Source organism: Cydia fagiglandana, chromosome 4 (genome assembly GCF_963556715.1).
Source record: "Cydia fagiglandana chromosome 4, ilCydFagi1.1, whole genome shotgun sequence".
NCBI classification, from domain to species: domain Eukaryota; kingdom Metazoa; phylum Arthropoda; class Insecta; order Lepidoptera; family Tortricidae; genus Cydia; species Cydia fagiglandana.
Window position 1 is genome coordinate 22,402,279 of NC_085935.1, and position 22,859 is coordinate 22,425,137.

Sequence of the window (22,859 nt, forward strand, 5' to 3'; positions counted from 1 at the left end):
AGCACTGTTTGCCACCATTTAAAAACTTTCATCCAATCCTTAAACGAAGTAACAACTATTCTAATTTAACAATCTGATATGGTTTTGATACGAGCTTGACGATCACTTCATTTCGCATATACCAATTAGTGAGAGGTCCGTAAAAAGATGTAAAATATGAATGGAGTTCCATGAATGTTTGAAAGTCCACTGAATTTTTCTACACAGGTGTCACGCAAAAGCTCAGATGGTTCTTAGAATTCATTACCGCATTTAAGATTTATTACCTTTTTTGCTTAATCTCGCTGGCGCCGGTGACTAAGATGTCATTTAGTCGCCGTGATAAAAGACTCTCGTTAGATGAATGACCGGAATGAATGGAATTGGAGCATTTAGGGTCACCAATGGTCCTTCGAGCCGGATAATCCGAAAATCGTGAAGTTTGGTGGCTTTCTGTTACTTATTTTTTTATGGCGGCGCCAAATACTTTAGTGAGCAAGGAATGTGCTTTATGGTGTTAGACACGATAATAAATGGGAGTCGGTGCAAAAAATCTTTATGTTCTTAATATTTTATTAATATCCGCTATACCTAAACTTGTCTGAACTCTTTCAGATCGCTTTTTAGCGATAAGATCGCTTGTTGTATACCTCTTCTTAATTTGCTGTGCCTATTCCTTGTATTGTTTTTTGTAGTGAGGTGTACAATAAAGAGTAGGTATGTATAATGGTATATGCATTGTATCTTATTGTACATATTTTTGGTGGCATATAATTCCCTGCGAGTGTTGCTTTGAATAAAGGTGTCGTCAAAATCCGATTGTTGAATTTATAATTTTAAATGTCAAATTTGTAAATCCCTTAGTTGCAAAGTAAGACACTTCTAGAAAGTCCACAATTCTCAAGTATGTATTAACAGCTACATCAAATGTTACATTGATACAAATATTTACGAGAACCAGTTGCCACGAATTGCCTATAAAACCCCAGCAGGGTAATAAAGGTAAAACATCCCAACATTAAACTTGAAGTTATCACTCATATCAGCCATTAATAACTAGTTTACTACAAGGTCACTTATTTTTTACGCTGATCTTATTTAAAACAAACGAAAACGACACTTAATTAGTCTACACATGGTTTGCTGGCTTGATGATACTTATTTTAAAGGGATAAAGTCTCGTTTTGGGCGACTGAACTGTGTTGTCAAATATGGTATGTTGACTGATGATGGGACTAAATAGAAGTATGTCAATAGGTAAGTGCTTCCCTCGAAACTAGTAATACCTTTTAATATGGTATTGAGAAAGCGCTCATCTTCAAGATCTTGTTTTTAATGGTTTACTTGATTTCACTTGTTTTGATTAAGGGGAATGTCATAAGCAGGCACCGCTATACAATCGAAGTTACGCTCTCATTTGAAAGCCATATATGCTGAAATAACAAGATCATTCAAGTACCACATATAATGGCTGGTGTTAGTATCGTTCCTAAAAATTTATAGAGCAGTGTAAAATAGAGCAAGTTGTTTATACTAAACTGTATTTTATATACAAAAGTAGCGTTACATTTAATTGTAGTTAGAGTTAGACCGTAAAAAGTCTGCAGCGATTTTGATAGCCCACGCAATGCATGTGTCATTTTAAACGTCAAACTTCTATGAAATTATGACGTATACATAACACTTCCACTGCGTGGGCTATCAAATCCGCTGCAGACTTTTATTGGTGCAACTATAAGGTAAATGACAAATATTATGTTTACTGTAATTAGTTTCTATTGTTTTGTTAGTTCTCACACTTCTTTAGAAATCATTTGAGTATGAAAGACGTAGGTGGATGCAGGCGCCGCGGCGTCAGCATCACGGCTTATCTTTTGTTTGCTCAAACTATACCTAGTGTCTATACGAGGGTTGCACTGAAAATGTCGGGAATAGAGAAAACTGTCGCATCTAGACAGTCAATCTTTATTTTAATGCATACTTAAACTCAAACTGACCACGCATATAAATTTTCTTTTGAAAGTAATCATTCTGTAATGCACACGGCTCATAATCCCAAAGTCCTTTTTGTATGGCGATTTTGGGGCCTTAGTGGTTTTGTATGAAATTCGTGGAGTAGCCAACGGAATTGAAGTTTTTTTTACATATATATGTATATAAAAGATTTTTTTACTGTTGTCATATGAATATTTAGGAATGTCGAAATCTGCCGACATGCAACTTTTTTGGCAGTCTTTTTAATTAACAGCACAAATGCGATTTTAATTTTTGACGTCGCTTTGGAATGACATGCTTCTTTAAGATCACCCATGGGATAAAATGAAAGTGACTTTCATATTTAATTTTAACTGCAAACGAGCGTACGATGAACTCTAGTTCATAAAAAAATAAGAGAAGCCCTTTGTAACTTTTATTTGTTCGCTGAGGGCATATTGAAAACCGTTTAAAAATATGATCCGAAAAATCACTTGGTCAAAAATTCAAATAATGTTCGACATACAATTTTCAAATTGCCAGTAATTCTTAAATACAAATGACAACCAAATGGAATATACCTTAAAAGTTTTATAAAGAGTTACATTTTTATAAATTATATGCCTCTTTCTATTATGTTATTTCTAAGTGTCCCATTCCCGAATCTTTCAGTGCGACCCTCGTAGTGCTGCATCTCAGAGCGAGAAAAGAACAGGTCTGTTCAACAGTACAATATAATATAATGCTTGTTTATAGAAGCTTAAGACCTCAAATGGCGTGCATTTGTACATGGAGCTTAATTGTTTTATCTGTCAGGTGAGATTATATTAATTCTTTGTAAGTAATGTAACCTCATCAAGTCATCATTAATACTTCCGTGTTTTGTCTGCTGCAGTCAAGATATAATATATCTTGTGAAGTGTGTAGATGCTAGAATAATTGTTAAAGTCGTTTCTTTCGCTTGTGTGACTATCTGTGTATGTCCGACTGTCTGGCTGTTGTCATCTAACACAATTTGCATTGTAGTAGTAGTATACTTAGTAGTAGTAGTAGTAAACACTCTATTGCACAAAACAAGTACATAACACAGAGAGAATACAGTAAATGTGTACAAAGGCGAACTTATCCCGTTAAGGGATCTCTTCTCTTTTTTTCATTCTCGTTCTCGTGTGAGGGTCTGATAAGAGTTTTGTTTTACGAGGTCTGCAGTTCACAGACCCACTGCTTAAGCCTTGATCTTAGATTTATCTACCTCGTATAAGTCTCAACAGAACAGTTACCTACATCTTACCATATTTTGTTACTTATAAGTGCGTCCTGCCTTATTTATGTAGTTGTTAACTGTACATATTTAGTATGCAGTATAGTGGTGCAAGGGATTATATATGACAGAGTTAGGAAGATAAATTAATAAGATATTTGATCACATTTTACACGTTTGCGTTCTAAAGTCTGAAAATTAGGGTAAACTTTTATTTATCTTATACATATATATAACATATCAATAAACTACAAAAAACTCTGTAGTAGAAATAAATAAATAAATTAAACACCTGAAAAAAGTGAAGGTGTGGGTGCGGTTGAAGGTATTATAACTATCACCAATAAGTAAATACCCAAATAAAATAAAGTCACAAAATATTAAAATAGCACCACACCCTTGAGAAGCATCAGTTCACTAAAACTTGTCCCACGCAATTTACCAAGGCTTAGTTAGACTGTCAGCACTAAGAAGGCCTGAATCTGTGCACTGAATGCTAAGGTAACACTCCCACGTGGAATTAGAGTGTGTGGTCCAAGTCCAAGGAAAACGCTTTGTGGAGTTGTCAATAACTACAAATTAACACATTTATCATAAAAGGTCACAGAGCAAAGTGCCTTTTGTACAACGAAACAAAACTTCGACGTCTACTATCAATAAAAGTATTTTCCTTATAGATATTAATGTAAGCTTGTAATCTGCAATATCTACATGCTTAGGTCTGTAGTCTGTAATACAATGCAAGTTGGTATTACCTACTCGTACCTACACTTAAAAGAAACAACTGTAGTGACCATAGAGGACGCCTTAAAAGCTTACAAAGAGGCCCTCAAAGGTTATCAATCGGGCGCCGGCTTCACAGAACAGCATCATAACGAGATCACGGTCCAGTGGCACATCCCGCCATTCCTGTGGGTCGGCGAAGCGCGTCCTGAGGGCACGTGTACCGTGCGCGCGCTCGACCGTGGAGAACCGACACCAGATTTTATCGGGACTTAAACTTACTGAAAAGATGAAAACATTCAATAGGTACATGCTTTTAGAGATGTGGCGTGACAACGCTAACTAGGGTAGAATTCGGTGACGCATGAAGGAGCTGATGAAATGACTATTATCAGATTAAATTTGCCATCGCATGGAATGGAAATCTCATGATGAAAATGCGTTGCCAGTAAAAAAAGTCTTATTCCTTGATTATTAGCGACTTAGCTATTTCCTATTTTCGTTCTGCTCAAAGAAATTCATGAACTATTGTTTAAAAGGATTGGCTGATATTATGCTTTTACTTATTGTATTCATTCATTTACTTATTGTGAGTCATCCTTAAGCTACACAAATAATATGATTATATTTCCAAACGAGCTTTTAAACATCACCAGACAATTCATCAAAATATGTGAGGTCAATTCGTATCATTTACTTTTCATCTCGCGGTCGATTACCACGCACCGGCACGCACGTGTGGTTACAGTGGCCATTTAAGCATTTATCATACTTATGCGGATTCGCACGCCGCACCGGTATTTGAGCGAGACAGCGATATTTATTATGGTATTTTTTCAATCCCATATTAGCCATAAGTTGCGAAGTCAATATTTATACATAGGTCATACTGAGCTGGTTTTAGAATAAGACCAACCCCGGATTCGCGGTAAAAAATTGGCTTTTGCATACATTTTGGTTGTCTAGATGGCAATTTTTTCTATGGGAGTTTTTTTGTGACTTCGAGGCTGATCCTATAATAAAAGTTACTCAGTCTCAGTATGACCTAAATCACCTCTCAAAATTTGGCTAATCTGAAAACACCCCGTATAGCTTGCATACCGAAGCGGCTTGCGGATCCGTATCCAATGTGAAGACAGTCTTAACATGAACAAAACAAGCGACTGAAAAGTAAAAGGGCATAAGTATGTGTTCTTTGGGGTATTTTAGGGTATAAGGTTTTAGAATTGAGGGGTATAATGGCGTGGCTTGGTTCAACCTGAGATCCTTGCAAAAGTGTTGCGATTGCGCAAAAGGTGTAGCGTAGGTTGATGCGGTTGATACTGGTTTTAAAGTCTTTTTGCTCACACAAGTTGTAGGTATTAACAATTAAAACTATTCGAAGCAACTTGATATGACAATAATTACAAAAACGACCCATTCTTACAAGCGGTGTACCTATGTACCTCTAAAGGAGACTGTGGGAACACTAGATTGACTTCATGTGTTTTGGCAGAAACACAGAATTGTTCTGATAAGAACAGTTGCGATCGACTGACACTCTGCGATTAAAAGACATCAATTTACTAAGTGCTATGCTATGTATAATATCCTATTTTACTAGGTATATTAATATGCTGGAGGAGGAGGAGCAGGAGTAGATTCAATAATATTTGATATATACACTTTATTCACTTTAGGTCGAACATTAGTAAAGTTAATTGTTTATAACAAACTTGAATGTGCCTACATACTCGTTTAGCCATTACTAAGCAGTAAAGATCTCAAAATACTTAATGTCAGTATTAAGTAAAGCTGGTATTATGTTCCCTTGCGTGGGCGTAAGCCTTTGTACAGTAACACTTGGGATTGACCTACTTTTGGAACTCGAGTAAGTGGGTTTCAAGCAAGTACAGTTCATTTTAACGGCCCTATAAAAGGTCTTATTTGAATTATAAGTTTTTGCTTCATTAAATAACTGCCTTATTAAATACTTGCCTTAAAGATTTATTGTATCTTAATCGAGCTAATTATTTGTACATAAATGTACGTTTTACGCATCAATTTCGGATTTCGGTCTAATATTATTTCGATCTTTGTGCAATATAAATTTCAAATATTCCTAAGCATAAATTCGCCTTTAGAGACTCATTAGATAAATTATGTTAGTTGACATGTCATCATCATCATCATCATCTCAGCCATAAGAGGTCCACTGCTGAACATAGGCCTCCCCCTTTTTCTGGGGGGTGAATGCCATAATCGCCACGCTTGGCAGGCGGGTTGGCGATCGCAGTCGAGTACACCGAATTAGGGGGACGCTGCTGCCCGTCCACCGGTGGTCTTGGACGTGGTTTAAGGACATACCCCCGGGTCCTGGACGTAGTTTAAGGACATACCCGGGTCCAGTTGACATGTAATTTAACTGAAATAATATTAACAACTTTGCTTATTACGTTAAATTGTAAAGACATCTGCATCTTCCAACAAAAGTTACCAAGTCTCTTTATTAATACGCGATTATCATGCTTATTTCTAAATGTATAAAGCATGAATTTGACTAAAGATTAATGGACATAACGCCTTTCGCTTCTAAATATAAATTTGTCAAAAAATGTGCAGCAAATTAAAATTATTAAAGTTATAATTAGAACAGTTACCCAAGCGGCTGCAGTTTGAACTTAACCGTAAAATAATTTAATGGTGTCGCATATTTCGCATGTTTCGGAGAGAGAATCTTAGGTTTGAGTATGAGAGTTATCCTTTTTTAAGTGAATGAGTGAAAGCGTTTATACATCACTTAATTGAAACGACTGATTTATCGTACTGTCTTTAACATGTTAATATGTCAAGGTTTGACTGTGAAACATAAGTACCTAAAATAAATAAAACATAGTTTAACCAGTCGACGGTTTTTGAAAGGTTTCCCTTGTGGTTATTTTCATCTTTAGAGGATCTCTTAAAACGTTACTTATAAAACAACCTTAAAAACCGGTGTACAACTCACTTAGCACTTATCTTATAAAACAAAGAGGCTTCAGATCATAATGAGCGGGTCGGGTTGCCCCGACAACGCGCCCTTGTGCGATCCTTGATCAGTGTTGTTGTATAGTTTATTTTACATTTAGTTAGTATCAGATTACGCCGCCTTGACTGACGTTTCGCTGATGATTACGAAAGTGAACTTTTGCGCGATCTTTGTTTCAAGTTTCATATTTGATTTGTTTCATTACTGAATGTTTTTCTCAAAACTGTTTTGAGAACCCAACGCCGTTATAAACTGTAGTTTGACAATAGATTTGTTATGTTAATATCTGTCTTTATCGTAGGAAACAGTTTATTAAAACGGCACAATGGACCACTATTCGCTTTTTTACATTTTAAGGCCTCAATAGACGGACGATTGTTGGCACAATGCGGTTGTACGCTTGTTAAGGTCGCAGATAGGACGTTGTACATCCGGTGTCTTGGTGGTTTAAGCCACAAGAATTAGCGTAATTATTATAACACGGTTTACGTGTGTTAATAGGTATTCTTATATTTGTCTTTATGCAAGGTCCATCTTCATCAATGACCTGAAGGATGTAAAAGTGTACGTTTACAATATTGTAAAGGTTAATTTTAGGAATAACATTGTTTTATTACTTTAATGACGACTATAAATATACCGATACTCTAACATTTTTTTTTGTTTCACTTTTTGAACAGGATAGCCGAATAATATTCAGTAACAGGTTTCGAATTTTAACATCACTTACAGCGATCTCGCTCATAATTATTGGTGCGAGCGATATGCACTGTGTTGTCAATATGAGACCAAATATACGCTCATCCCTTGTCGCTTAGACTCGCCAAATAATATCTTATCAGAACTAATTTTATTTGATACATCAAACTTGGCCGATACTATAGCCACACGTTGGGCCTACGGGACTGTCCGGTCTGCGCGGGAGTTCAGGGAATCTGTTAATTCTGTTATATTATATACTCAGGTTGAGAGTAATGATATCGGAGCAGGGGAGTTGGCATTTAAAATAAATGTTTTATACAAAGTTACTTAAGACCACAAAAAGTTGGTACTATGTACAGTCAGCAGAAATAGCTTTGAAGGGCAAAGTGCTAACCGATATTTTGCTGACAATTGTCTAGAATGGTTAAGGGAATATCGATGAACATATTTTCTAAACTGCGGTAAAAATATAATAAAGTAATAGCTTTCTAACCAAGCACTTATAGATATTTCTCAAGCACTCTCTGATAGACTTAATGAGCTGTCTAGGAAACTAGTATATATTTTAAATAGTCTTGTAAAAGCAGCGAAAGCGGCGCAAATCCGAAACAAGAACAATACCTGGCCTCGACACGGCACACGCTATATTATGAAAGTATTTAATTTGCTATTGTTTACTCAAATCGATTTTAAGCTGAACCAATAATTTTACGGTTAGTTGCCAACATTGACCTAAAGATTTTTATTTTAATTGGGATAATTGGGTATTGGAAAGTTGTAAAACAAGCCTACTACAGTTGCTGAATAAACTAGGCCATAAGATAGCACCTTGGGGTACTCCTGCTTGAAATCATTTGCAATTAACTTAAAATGCTCAGTAAAAAAGACAGAAAATAAATTAATATTTTGTTATGTTTTATGGGTAATTCATTCACAAACTATTATAAAATGACACAGATGACGTAAATTGGTAATAGAAAACCATTCCAAAACACCTTGCCCGTAACAAATGAAATGACCATAGGCGCCATTAACCGCCACTTAGACGTTATTAGCGTCCCTCGTCCAGTCTTGGTTCCAGAATTAATTATGAAATTATGCTCAATATTGAGCAGCTGCTCGTAATTGAGCGCTCGTCAATGAGCGTAGCAAACTTACAACAGTCAACACGTCCTTCAACAATATTACTTAAAATATTCTTGTGAATCACTCCTCACTTGATAAAACACTAATGACAGTCCTCGATATTAAACTTTCGTGAGACATAGTTATTTTAAATTGTTTATACGACAACGGTTTCACTCACTTGTATTTTGCCCACGCACATGCACATGCATTTGGACATTTCACCAATAGCGACTAAAAATTCAAGTGAGTGAAACCGTTGTCGTATAAACAATGACAGTCCTTTTTCATTTTTAAAAAAGTTGGCGAAAAAAATATTTTATTGAAGCCAGAGTCTTCTTTCTTTGGTCTACCGAAATAATTGTCGTGGTTGTAAACGAGTTGGGGACTGCTTACAAGCGTGATGCACTCCTTAGCGACCCAATGTTGACACATACATTTCGTTGTTAGAAATCCAAAGATTACAGTTGCTTTAACGTAATGCTCGACTTTGGAAAAATATGTGCTGCTACATTCATACGGGTAGATTATTGTTATGTAGAACTATAGAAGGGTTATTGTTTATCTATATAATTTTAAAAATAAGTGGAAATGATTAGCTAAACTTACAGGATAGACCAGGATAGGACAAAACTTGTAAGAGTAAGGTGTTGATAAAACTTGACATACAATTACCTACCTAACATAAAAAAAACTTAATACAATTATGTGCGTAACTTGCATGTGTGCATTTTGGTTACCAGTAAAATAATCAATTGCCTACCCTACGATGTTCATTAACTATTCGTGTAACTAATGTATTCCTTTTTTTTAGAGTTGAGTGCATCTTGCCTGTGTAATTAGCACTCTTCATAATTTCCTTATAGCAATTTACCTGATAACCAATATAATACACTGTATCTAATTCATTAGAAACCATGTTTGTATGTAAAACCCCGTTATCTTAGGCAATAGCGTGTAATATTTACTCACGAATCGACCACAAATCGATTATTTGTACAATCTAGTAATAAAATGTTTATTGAACGAAGTGTGAATATGTACTATGTGTGGGAAATTGCTTTAAGAATTTTATCGATTTATCACTGAGGAACCAGATTCCTTTAATTGAAAAGTTTCAAGTCACTCGTATAGCTATGCATGCCCTTAGAATAATGCTCTCACCTGCCAAAAAATGTGTAAATAGAACATCATATTGTATATGATAGGTACATAAGATTTTATGCGCCGGTAGGTAGGTAGCAGTTACATCACTTTTTAGTCCGTAAAAAAAAAATAAACACCTACATAAGTGACACACTTCAAATTCAAATGTCAAATAAAACTTGTCACCCGTCAATACCGAGTACTTATTTTGGGAGTAAGTTGGAGAGTCCCTCGTTTCTTTATTTTTTACAATGATCAAAATTAGAATAGTATCTACAGAATTTTGTTTCTAATCCAAAAGATTTTTAAAACTCATGTGGACTTCTTATCCTGCAGAAAAAATAGGTTTTTAACAATGCTAAATGTCTGACCTCATTGTGTCCAATTTTCGATGAAGGATATGATAATTCTAATCAACACCGCTTTGGTAAATCTAATGTAAGTATTAGTACATATACTATAAATTTAGAATTAGCAATCGAATTGCAAAACTAATCCACGAAAGTCCAAATCATAAACTTACCGCCAAGCGGGCCTGTTTCCATATCAGTACATTTACATAACCTCGTTTGACTCAAATAACATTGTTGCCATGGAGTTGCGTTAGCGCATTCTATAAATCGAGTTAAATGTCAATAAATTATCCCCTAGTGCCGTGATATTAAGGGATTATTAACAGTTCATGTATCGGTAACCAGTGGCAGAAATGTACGAGTGAGAGAGAGTGTTTACGCGAATTTAAGACTGAATTGTATATGATTAGACTATTTAGGTCTGGGGTCATTTAGATTTTAGGTCTAAGAATATTAAGAGAAGGTATGGTTAACATTATTTATAAGCTATTGTTTTCTATTACTAGTTGCATTGCATTGACATTGACATGAACAATTGCTCCCATTTATATCTTGGTTGCGTTGATATTGCGTTGACTGTTCTGGCAATATACCTAAGTAGTGATTAAGCTACTTATCTTAAAAATAATTGTTTTAATAAATACGGAATTGAGAATAATTATGATTAAACGAAGTTCATATTGTTTAAAAATGAATGAAACGCACACCTGCTTGAAATAATATAATCACAGATGAGCACGTGCGTATAAATAACGTTGCATACCTGTTCCCTTAGAATATATCTTATCTGTCTCATTCATACATAAAATTCAAGCAACCTATAAACGGAAAACAATGGCTATAAAAAGTGAATATGCTCGAGTTACAAAAAACTCCCAACAGATGTCGCGCCGCCGTGATTCCGCTTCCTGCACCTGGCTCCGCACGTGCGCAAGAGTTCTTTCGCTCAATACTTCCTTAATTTCGAAACGTCGTATCTCACAATCAAATTAGCATCACTTATGACGTTTTGAAAAGTTGTATTTCACCCTTTTCTGAGGTCTTTCACACATTATATTCCAAACGACGTATCTCACGAATAAAGTAATGTGACTTGGGGCGTTTCGTAAGTTGATGTTTAACCCTTTAATCTTGGCAATAAAGACTTATGTCTTTAAGAAAATGATCACCAACTTGGTGTCAGCTGGCTTGGTAAAAAACTTCTGCAGCAAGTCTGGATCCGGTTTTGGTTTTTACTTGTTTTAGTGGAGCACATGGTTCCTGCGTTTACGGTTATCACTATGTAGTAGATATAATGATATGGACGGTTACAGGTGATCAGTCCGCAGCTTGTGTTTTGTTCGGCAATTTGTTCTGCTGTGACGGTGTCGGAGTCGGGTTAGTGATACAGCTGTTGAATAAGCTAGTTATTGCAAAACGTATTCCTAGAGGCCACTCTAGCTATGTAGATAGGGCACAGAGGAAAATATTGATATAACATTTTTGTGTTCTAAAATATGCAGCTTGCACTCAGCGGATTTTAGTGAGTAGAACACAAAGCTCTTTAATTGTCTAAACAAGATGCATCGATGCAATGTTGAATTTTCCGTCAATCACACCAGAACGATTACCGTGAATATCAAAATACGAATAAATAAAGTATCTTCGTTTTCTCGTTTTTTGCAATGTAGATGGAAAATTTACGGTGTCGTTCACGGTAACCCCTCGAGCTTAACAATCTTCTACTTGTCCGTTCCTCTCCAAACCGTATCTAAATCGGTTGCACCACTTGAAGTCATAACTAGCATCTGCATCTATTTCGGATTCATTGCCCAACAACTGTAATAACATTGAGGTGTCTTCTGTTTGTTTGTTTGACTGTAAAAAGAAGAGAAGGGGTTCTTTACGTGGTGAGAACTTGAAATGATATTTACGGGTTTTACAATGAAGATAATCAATAATTAGAAATTTCTTCATAAGCTTAACTGGATTAATATATAGTGCTAGGGCTTGGGGCTTTGGTCCAATTTGTGCAACGAATCTTGAAATATCGATTTATACTTGTAGCTCACGCGCCGGTAATAGTTATTTGTTTTACAAGGGGGCAAAGTTGTTGTTTAACCGCTCGTGCTAATATTGATACCCGAGTAAGCGAAAGATTCCAAAATTGAACCACGAGCGTAGCGAGTGGTTCGAAAAATGGAATCTTGAGCGTTGCGAGGGTTTCAAAGCACGAGGGTTAAACAACATTTGCCCCCGAGTGAAACACAAAATTTTTCACCACACCAACCTGAAGCAAATATTAAATGTAAAACATCAAACAAAACCAAATCCAAATTAATGTTATTAAATATTTATCATCCAAAATCATCATTTAAAAGTCATTTCTACCAGCAAACATAAGAAACCAACTCAAAATTTGCATTTGATTACTTTATCTCGCATGTGAATAAAATGCAACTTTGCTATCAGTTTTTGAAGTGCAAAGTAAGCCTTTCCGAGCTGGTGTGGTGAAAAAATATTTGGATGCAATGTTACCTTCGAATCTCCGTCCGTAACCAAAGTGACTTGAACAATTCTTGGTTTGATGATAGGCATTATACGTAGTAGGGAAAAGGCTGAAGCTTTCAACACAGGCCAGACAAAATTGAATCCTTTGCCATTGTTACTTTACTTTACTTTGTGTAGTTTTTGTGGAAGCTTTTCTCACCTTATCTGTCCATTGATAGATTCTTCTAAAGCCACTATATTCTGGTTATCACAGTATTGCGACACTCACGACTATCTATTTGCCTAACAGTAACATCGAGTAATGCTTGTAATACTCCCCAATATTCGTGCGTGTTGACACAAGACTTCCGGACTGGTCAAATAAACCCAGGGTCAATAGCTCCCTGATTGGTCAAATACGCACAAACAAAGACAGAGTGCTTTAAGTGAATGTTCGTTTATTCCAATTTGAACCGAGGCTTCTATGTCTCAAAGTTTATTTTTGAACTGGCTGGTATCTTCATCGGGATCGTCTTTTGTTTTAACAGGGTTCCATTAGTTCCATCGTCGCGTGCCATGGCGTTTGTCATTACCAGAGAGCGCAACTTTGGTGCCGATGACAGACGTATGACGTGAAGCTAAATACAGAGTGTTGTTATCTAGATTATAGGTACTTAAACAAATAACAACTTATTAGCCTCTTTAGTTTACTGATATTGAAACTTGAGTTGAGAGTTTTTATACGTACAGAACTAACTGTCTTTGTCATGTTAAAAACAAAATTGTTGGAAATGACAACCAATTACTATTTACTTATTTTTGTATTAGTAAAATATTACCTAAATATTATTGTTTGAAGTCGCTATGGAGTCTATGCACCCGTATTTGCAGAAATTTCCTTTACTGATTGTAAAAAATGAAAAATCCTAAAAATGTGACCAAAATTTAACAGCAAAAGCAAGCAATATAGAGAAACATTTGAAAACAACAAAGCATATTGAACGAGAAGAAGATCGTTTCGTATCGTTTTTTAATGTTTACATTATTTTTTATGTAAATTACCAAGCATTTTTATAAATAAACAATTATTAAGAATCATTGAGGTGTTACAATGTTGTTTTAAAAAAACATCCTATATGCTACTTAACGTCATAATGACGTCATCGGCACCAAAGTTGCGCTCTCTGGTCATTACGGCGCTGAGGGCCTACCGCGAAACAAGAAAGCCAAAATTTCGTTTCTGCCTCTCTATCATTCTTGCATATTGGAGCGATAGAGAAGCAGACAACTAAATTTCGATTATCGTGATTTGCGGTAGAATGCCTCTACTTATAATAAGGGGAATAAGCGAGACGCTCTGTTTGTTTCGTAATTTTGGTAACTGCGAATCATGCGCAGTTTTCCGACCTGAAAATTATAATATTATGTTTTTAGCTGTAAAAATTGTACTACTTGGTGCAAATTTAGTAACCTTGATAGTTTTGGTTAGTTTTTGGGGTCATTAGTTGATAAAGCATAGATAAGAAAAACGTACACTTAACTAGATAAGAAAAATACCAACAATGTTACAAACTTGGATTGTTGCGAGGTAGAATATCCAATATCGAACATTAAACAAGGGTACCTAATAATAATAACTACTTATGGTCAATTTATGGATTTGGTTAAGTGAATTTGTTGATAGCCTTTTCGAGTACCTACCTAAGTAAAATCCAATTATATTTTATTACTGCGTTCCCACAACATAAAATATAAATTATGCATCCTTGAACATTGAAACTAAAATAGCGATTAAATTGCATCCTCTTTAAATTCACTCATTTAAACCAATTTACGTAAACTCTGACTAATCGCTCAAAAACAGAAGCAAAGCGATCATTTATATAAATAATGACATAAAATTAAACTTCCGACTTCACCTGCCCAAAATAAATATAAAATCCGTATTCTTTGAAAAAGCGTTACAAATCATCTTAACGCCTTTAATCGCTATGCGGCGGAAATCCAAATTACGACTCTTGGCCTATAATAAGAAGACAACTAACTTTGTATGAAAGGGCGTAAGTGTCTTATGTAATGGATGGACATAAGCCCTTTTGTGTGGATTAATGGCTCGTGCTTCCCATTTCCTAATTTCCTGCGCGTCACACCTCATTCGCTCAATTTAGTTCACGTCCTGTGTCCGAGTAGGTCTGATATAAAATACCTAAAATAATAATAATTCTGCCTATATGTCCCACTGCTGGGCACAGTGCACATGCCTCATACGCGAGAGGGTCTGGGCTATGGTCACCGCGCCGGAACAATGCGGATTGAGGACTACACGTACACCTTTGAATGTCTTGGCAGATGTATGGATTTCTCCACGATGTTTTCCTTCGCAGAAAATACTTAAAATTTATAATATATGTATTCACATAGTAGAGGCAGATAAGGCTCTTTCTGGGTCGTATACATGCAGAAAAACTCTTCAAAATATCTGTTAATTGAAGCTAATGTCATTATTATATCGACGGTTGGTTCCGACGTAGGTAGCTTATAGTCAGTGACCTAAAGAATGATCCTTTTACACTGTAACTTTTCAGCTTTTTACACGAGTATCGAATAATCACAAATGATTAATTAATGATTGATTGGTATTTGAAGTTGACTGTTCAATAAATAATGCTAACGTACGTTTAAAGGTGACAGTCCATTTCCAACGACAGCTGCACTACTGTTCATTTTACTATGGAAATTGACAGTGACAGCGACGCGTTTCCATAGTAAAATGAACAGTATTGCAGCTGCAGTTGGAAATGGAATGTCACTTTAAGGGCCATCTTTCCCCCAAAACTGTCCCATCCCATTAGATACGGAGCCGGCCATCCGTCTTCTTATGACAACCGCCACAATTTTAAAATTAGAACTAAATTACACGCTAACTACCTAAATGATCATCTGACATAACCCTATCACCATCACTTTATTAAGCTAAAAAGAATCTTAACTCCTTGACTTCAAGGGCTGAATGATTTGCAAAGTTAAACGTGCTTGTAATATGTATTATATAACTGCCAGGTCAAAGTAAAAACGACCTTAAAAGAAGGGGATAAAGTTCAACAGACGCATAGTTAAGTTGGTAGGGCTGGTGACACAGTGGCCGATTCGATGCGCCCTCTGATCCGAAGATATCTAATCCTTCCGCTATTAAGTAATGCGATGAATGTTCGCCCACATGACATGTTTACTTATTAAATTAAGCTATAAAATCGCTCATCTAGGCTGTGCCCAAAGGATTTCACTATATTTTGTTTTGTCTTCAACTGTTATATTAATGTAGCATAATAATATAGCATGTAAGCAGCAAGAAAATTAAAATTACTTAACTTCATCTACTTTTATTTAATAGCATTTTTACAACTTTATAGCAAAACACTAAAACTTATAAATAAAAAATTTGCCCTAAGTCATGGTCCGTAGGTAGGGTGCCCAGAAGGCTGGCCGCATTGCCCCGCTGGATGGCAATGCTGATCCTTTGGGCAAAATATAGGCCAGCCCTCTGGTCACCGGAGGCCTCTATGAGGCGCTTTGATAACTCCCCATAGAGGCGACGCGCGCTTGGTCCCCACGGCCCCAAGGTTTCCACACCAAACGCCGCAAATATGTAGCTACTACCTAGTGTTACATATTTGCGGCGTTTGAGGCTTTCGGCCCAGGATGCGGCCGCACCAGCGCCAACTTTGGTGCCTGGAATATGGGATGGCGCCAGGGTATCTACGCACGTAGCGTCCCAGACAAGTGGCCGTCCCATACTCCAAGGCACCAGCGTCATTCCGTCAGGCCTCTTGCCATCGACCCTGGCCAGACCGTTGGGCTCGAGGACCGCCGGTACCTTGGCACTGACAAGGGCCCTTCGGATGACGTCGTTGAGGCTGGCGTGGCGGGGGATCCTTCCAGCGCTACGGCTGCATGAGAGGCCGTGGTGGCCCAGATTATCCACCATAATTCCGCATTGGCACCGGTGGGGTATGTTTGTTGATGCCCCTATTCTTAAACATGTGGCCAAACGGAATGTAGTACTTATTATCCAGCAATGTGCCCACAGTTGTGGATGGTAGTGTCTGTAACCACAGACCCGACTCCCATTCCGCAGTGGCAAGAAGACGAGCGCGATCTGTCGGACTAAGTGCCGAATATAGGAGACGGTTCCTAGTTAGACGGCAGAGAGGCTCGTCCCACTGCCTCTGCGAACATGGGTTGACAGGCGGGTCTGTGTTAGGACATGTTAAATGCCATACGTTCTTGGCCTCGGTACAGTGCGAAGCCTCCAGGGCCCCAAGGGAAGGGGCTAAAAGAAAGCGGGTAGCGCCACGCTGGAAATTTTGCGGATGCCCAGGCCGCCCAACCTAATGGGTAGGCTAGCCTGGGTCCATGTTCTTTCGCCAAAAGAAATGTTGAAAATGGTGGTGAGGGTTTCTAAAACTAAGTTGTCCAAGTTTGATAACAAAGAAGGGTGTTTCCAAAGGTGTGATCCGCGGAGAATGTAAGTGAATTTTGGGACGAATAGACAATGTTTAATGATACAATACGCCGCATGTATATTAATTTTGATCAGACGATGTGAGGATGCCTTAAAATTTTGAATTTTTGTATCTATGTAATTTTCAAAAGATTGGTCCAAGATGGGACAACCAAGGAGGTGAAGCATTTCTTTTGTAATAATTTTAACTTCATCTGGGCTAAGGTCATTGCTAATTTAGGTTTAGTTTAAGTCCTTCCAGGAAATAAGTCCATTTGCAAATCGCTCTATTATACAATCGTTATAATATAACACATTAAAGGGTACAATACAGATCCACGTTTAGCAATATTATCTGATCTATTTTCTCTATAAGGCATATTTGTACAGGTAACACATAGAAAATCTTGCCATTCAACTGGTACCAGATTTATTAACAGCGAGGTGATTTAGTTAATAACATACTTTATTGTTCTCTTTAATCTGCTTAAAACAGGAAGGCGCTAATAAACACTCGCAAAAACTCATGTCGCCTTCCGCACGACTTCTTAATCTACACAAATCTTATATCACTAACAAACCCTTTGTCTTTACGCCCTTTTAAAACTGAATAAACCAAGATTGAATTAACTGGAAGAAAGTACAAGACTTTCGTGAACTTGACTCGGAGGAAACGTAAAAAGTGGCACCGGACGCCAAGTTATCTTGGAGCCGGATTCCTTGACCAATGAGCGAATTAACCGCAAAGTTATTTTGGTGAGCGTTAGAAAAGGCGGGAAAAAATAACGTCATTATGGAAGATGAATGCTGCTTCTTGCAGTGCATTTCATTCACTAAAAGAGCTCAAGCGAGTCGAGGCTTACTCTATGTTTAAAATTCACCATCATAAAAGCCGTAAGAGCCAATGGAAAATTCATGTATGTAACTTCATGTGTGTACCTAATTAGCAAATTCTCGCATCATAAATTTAAAGCATTACACTTGTTTTCCACAAGCGCTGGGTTAAAAAAAAGCCTCTTCAATAAAAATAAAAAATTTGTTTTCCTCATCACTATAAACTCTGGCTTAAATAGTTTTATCCTTATAGTTAGAAGGGATCAAAAATGCCCTGAAAAGTTTAAAAAAAGTAAGTTTTACCATGTTATTTATTACCAGATAACATATTTTCCGAGCCTGATGCTCGTGAAGCGACGGCAACAGCGCTTGTAGTCGGTCACGGTGATTTGTCGCAGACATTTTCGCTTCCGACCACATTATGTCGGTCCGATATAATCTGCAATCATGTATGCGGGCTTTATGATAGTTGGATACGGTTAAGTACATTTTAAAAATGACTTTAGTATGACAATACGTTAAAAAAATTTATTGGTTACGTGCAAAGTGCATGGGGGAAATACAAGCGACGACAACATACGGCAAAAAAAAACTTTCATATGAATAACAAACTTTCCACTTTGCTTAAATCAGCAAGGACTTATGCCAAAAAATCACCAGAGCGGCGCCACAGTCATACACAGCACAATTTATAGGTCACGATTTTTTTTGCCGAAACTAGCTGGTAAATTTTACATTTCATACGTATCTAAGTTACAGGAACTCATTGGTACGAGACGGGGTTCGAACCTACGGCCATTTAAATAATGTTATCCATACGTGTACAAATTGTCGCTAGATACTCGTATGAGGGGGACATTGTTTTGACAGTACAGGAAGTACTTAATTTACTTAAAAGGGATGAAAGAGTGTAGTGAGGGGAGGCCTTTGACCGGAAGGTTACAATTTTAATTGGAGTTTATGTACGTTAAAACGTTGTTTTAATACCTTTAAGTTAAATCAAAGGTGCGAGGATTATTTGTGATGCCTGTAGGTTAAGTTAACTACCTACTCTATGTTTAATTAGTAGTAAAGTTAGCTAGGTAGGTACTCTTAGTGTGTCGGCAATAGTCGGCAGGTCGGCACCTAAACACCTTAACAACGGTTGGTTCCTTCTACAATTGTAACTTTCCTACAGTGACACAGGCGCTTTTCATTATCTTTTAAATTACTCTGCGACAATTTCCAAAATATACATGTCTCATATAGCTAAAGCTTGAAAATTCATACCTACTACCAACTGTTTACTAACTCATCAATCTGGAATGTATAAGACGCTTACGCCTCAAACATTTATCCCGCTCCATAAATAAAAAAAGTTATTTGATAGATGTCTCTTAAAATTACCTATTCGAATACACTCCCTTTCATATTAGAAAAGCCAACCTAATAATACCTAATAAAAACCACGATAATTCATTGAAGCTTCCTTTCGCTCAATAAGCGTATCCAAATGATCGACTCGCATCCTGTAATACATCAATCGATATACAAAAACTACCCCAACACGAAACTTGTACAAAAGGTCCCAAACGCTCTTTAAACTCGAATATTTACTTTTGAAAAAGCAATCTTAATGAACTCGAATAAGGTTTATTTTCCTAAATACCAGCAGTTTGTAGCTTTCGAATGAAATAGTAGAATAGGAAGCTTCGATCGCATTACATGAAATGATTCGAGTTTGCCGAGTTTTAACGAAATATTTTGTTCAAGTAGCGACCTTACAAAGTTAGTTACAGAGTTTAAATTGTATCAACAGTCGTAGTGTCTGTATTTTATTCTGTACCTGTCGATATGTGATTGTGCAAACGCCCCGCTTCCTGTGCATTGTATCGAGTGTCCATCGATTCCTATACAATCGCTTAGCCAATGTCGTATGTATATATTAGTTTCATAATGACATACGCCGTTTTAACATAAATAAGATACGTGTTACAAAACGAATTATTTATTGCGAAATCAGGAAGTGTAAATCGCTGTTTATTGCCTTATTTTTATTGAAAAAAGTTTAATATAAGTGCTGTCGACTTTGCCCAGCAGGAGGACACTTATAAACAGGACTCCAAAAATTTCTGGAATATGTATTTTCAAAGCTGTTGTTAAAAAAAGCTCTTGTATCTAATATTCTTTAAAGTTTATTTATTTATTTATACTTATTTATTGATAAAAACAAAGAAAGGAATAAACAAACTTAATAAAACTTACAAAACTAAAGATAGATTCTTTTAACATGGCAAAATTAAAATTCAAGAATCCATATTTTCAAGGGGGTAAAAACTATTAAATACCTACTGTTAATTTAATAAATTACTTAGGTACATAAAAAAGTGACAATAGAGACGCTGATTATGAAAGTATTTAAAAAAAGATTTAAAGTTTTTTTTCTATTGTCTAGTTAATTATCTAGCATATCTAAATCTAAAGTGTAAACTAGTGCACTGTGAGTTAGTAGTTTTAAATTTAATTTATCTTAAATTTGATAAAATCCAAAAAAATATAAATCTCAGTTCCGTTTCCCACAGCCACCTGACTTCCATCTTCCATCATTAACCATCTGAACCATTCGATAAACCATCTGCCACCACCTTCCCACCCTCAGGAAAGCTTTCCTGTGACAGGTGGTCATATCAACTTACCTGTACAATCCAAATCGACGCATTTCTACCTTTAAAATACCGCACTTACGTCCTTTAGTTACAAATTCTCAAAATTATGCGTTGAATTAAATAAGACATATGATTATATCAAAAGCGGGCACTTATAACCTTTTAATAACAGTAAAACCTACGCTCCATATCGTAAAAGACGTAAAGACATGGGAACTCCTCAGTACTTACGCTCTTTGGTATTTAACGTGTCAAAGGGCTGTGTATCCGGCTCGAAGGACCGAGGGCACGGGTGTTGCGTTCAGTTGCGCGTGCGACGCGGTGCGAGTGACAGCCAGTGATGATTGAGTATAAAGAGTACAAGCCGGTGCCGGCGCCGCGGCTGCGGCTTGCGTTCCATCCGCATAATATTCATGTGAGTTTTGGTGTTTCAGGATTTTTATCGTGATTTTTTATGTGTTTTCTAATAAAGTGCTCATGTTTCGGTAAATAAAATAGAACTTACTGTGCATATTAAAATCAACCCCAGCTTTGCAAAAATAAAATAATATTTTATTCGCACAATAAATAATTTTCCTAAGTCTCGGTGATTTTTTTAAGGATTAATATAAGGCTGTGTTGACAACGTTTCTGTATTTTATCGGGTACCTACAAAAATCGTGTAAAATATCAATTATTTCGCTTAGATCCCCACGTCACAGGCTATAGGCCTAGTGTGGGGATCACTGTAAGGCCTCTCTGTAACATCAAATTATGAATTAAATATATTTTGATAATTTTTTAAAATTTTGAATTCTAAAAAGTGCCCACCAAAAAGTCGCTATACCGTTTTGTTTTACTTTTTAGCGATCCATTAGTGCTATCAAAACGGAATTTTATTAGCCAATTTAGTCGAGCGTGAGAACCTGAGATCTAGACGCCGGGTCTGGAGCGCGGGCGCACGCGGAACCTGATTCGCCGCAATCCTGGCATTCTACCGCGTTGAGCAACCACTATCACCTTCCTGTGCTCTTACAATCTGATTAAAGGGCATTCTATGTAGTCTGGCACACGGCCAAATCATTAAAAAAAGCTCTGAATTTCAGTATCCGTATGATTGACACCTGAGATACGGGAAACTAGCCTATGTAAAACTTAAGTATAAAGATAGATTATTTTGCCTGATTATTAAAAGTTTTGTCAAGTGTAGACCGATATAACGGGACGTGTTAATTTCATAAACTTAATTGTTAATGATACACATGCCTAAGTTTAATATTTTTTGATAAATTCACCGTTTAGATACTGATACGAGTACCTTATATGGGAAGACTTACACACCAATTAATTTACATTGAAAAACCTAGCTACTGAAAAAGCAACACAATCCTACCAATAATTAATACAGTTTATCATACTGCTCTTTTTACATTGTACATTACATTGTACATTTTTATTGTTATTTACGTCGCCATGGTTTTTTTTAGAACCGCATTTAAACGATTAATTACGAAATATCCCTAAGAATGCTCGATTTTTTTCTTTTATTTCAATGGCCTATCGAAACTCGTACAGATAAAAAAACCATTGAAGAGTACGACTATACCTCGATCTCGTTTTTACCTCTCTAACCATATCCTTTCCATTGTCCACAGACCACAATCAAAGTATACGCCCGTCGGCTCCGCCCGGACATCGAATACAAGACCCTCTCCGTGACCTGGGGCACGAGGGCCCAGGAGGTCGTCGCCACGCTCCTGGGCAAGTTCCGGATGCGGCACAGGGACCCTCGCCTGTTCTACCTGAGCATGGAAGTGAGGGTGCGCGCCGCGGGCTTGAGGACGACGCTGGTGCTGGACGACGATGCGAGGCCGGCGGCGCTGCAGGCTTGCCATCCGAAAGGATACTCTAAGTGAGTGTAATTTCTGTCTAAAATTGCGAAATCACTGTCATATTAATATTACTACTGTGCTCTAGGTAATAGAAGTAGGTATTTAATGCTTAATTTAAAAGTTAATCAAGCCTAAATTAACGCATCCACATTATCAATCGGATGGATGAGATTCATTCATTCCAAAACTTAATATTTTTTTTGCTAAAATAAAAATTAAATGTGCTTATTTTATGTACTTCTAGACTTCTAGTACTTGTATGTGAAACC

At 36.8% G+C, this 22,859-nt stretch overlaps 1 protein-coding gene across 2 annotated transcripts in view; it reads left to right on the forward strand.

Annotated features, from left to right (window-relative positions):
* The window catches only part of LOC134664067 (uncharacterized), an 83,434-nt gene that overhangs the window by 54,253 nt on the left and 6,322 nt on the right, over positions 1-22,859 (forward strand). The window contains exons 1-2 of one of the 2 annotated variants that reach the window (XM_063520657.1): positions 20,989-21,134; positions 22,354-22,610. In XM_063520657.1, the coding sequence (XP_063376727.1) occupies positions 21,060-21,134; positions 22,354-22,610 (332 nt within the window). In that variant the 5' untranslated portion in view covers positions 20,989-21,059. Of the gene's footprint in view, positions 1-20,988; positions 21,135-22,353; positions 22,611-22,859 lie in introns of those variants that run through there. The other variant, XM_063520656.1, reaches the window with a different exon arrangement.